This window comes from Arachis ipaensis, chromosome B5 (assembly GCF_059453495.1).
Source record: "Arachis ipaensis isolate K30076 ecotype BB chromosome B5, ASM5945349v1, whole genome shotgun sequence".
Taxonomy (NCBI): domain Eukaryota; kingdom Viridiplantae; phylum Streptophyta; class Magnoliopsida; order Fabales; family Fabaceae; genus Arachis; species Arachis ipaensis.
This window is the reverse complement of record NC_142440.1, coordinates 112663573-112664327: the sequence shown is the minus strand read 5'-3', so window position 1 is coordinate 112664327 and position 755 is coordinate 112663573. Positions and strand designations below refer to the sequence as shown.

The 755-nt window shown below is 43.3% G+C and overlaps 1 protein-coding gene across 1 annotated transcript; it reads right to left on the bottom strand.

Annotated features, from left to right (window-relative positions):
* Positions 1-215: 215 nt before the first annotated feature.
* LOC148565396 (uncharacterized) lies at positions 216-554 on the bottom strand. The gene has a single exon (XM_088487154.1). It carries the CDS (start codon positions 552-554, stop codon positions 216-218), a length of 339 nt encoding a protein of 112 aa, XP_088343280.1.
* Positions 555-755: the final 201 nt, after the last annotated feature.

The following is a 755-nucleotide window of genomic DNA, read 5'->3' as shown; positions in this document are numbered from 1 at the left end:
GGCCTCTGCGGGCCTCTGGGGTGCTCTTTCTGAGTTTTGTGCGAAGAGATCGTGACTCGGGCCAACCTTTGGGGAGTTCGGCCAATTGCCCAACCTTTAAAGAGGTCGGTCAACTTTGTCTTTTGTCCGAGCCGAACCTTATAGCTCGGTCCGGGGTATGAATACTTCTCTTTGGCATCTTCAACGTGAATCTCTTGAATTTTATCTTCTTGTTCTCAATGATGACTTGTCTCAAGCACTTCTTCCACCAAGGTTTCTATCATCTCCACTCTCATATGGTTCTCTTTCTCAGGGGGGTATTGCATTGCCTTAAAGACATTGATGATCATTTGCTCATTATGTACTCTGAGAACCATTTTACCTTTTTCTACATCAATGATGGCTCTTACTGTGGCTAAGAAAGGTCGTCCCAAGATAATCGAGTTGTTTCCTTCCTCTTCCATATCTAAGATCACAAAGTTAGCCGGGAAAATAAACTCTCCAACCTTCACCAATAAGTTTTCCACAACTCCATTAGGTATCTTGAGGGATCTATCAGCCATTTGAAGTGACATTCTGGTGGGTCTAACTTCCTCTATTGATAGCTTTTTCATCATGGAGAGGGGCATCAGATTTATACTGGCACCCAGGTCACAGAGAAATCTTTCTAATGTTATGTTACCTATGGTACATGATATGAGGAAACTCCCTGGATCCTTGAGTTTTGGTGGAATACCTCTTTGGATTACAACACTGCATTCCTAGGTGAGGATCAC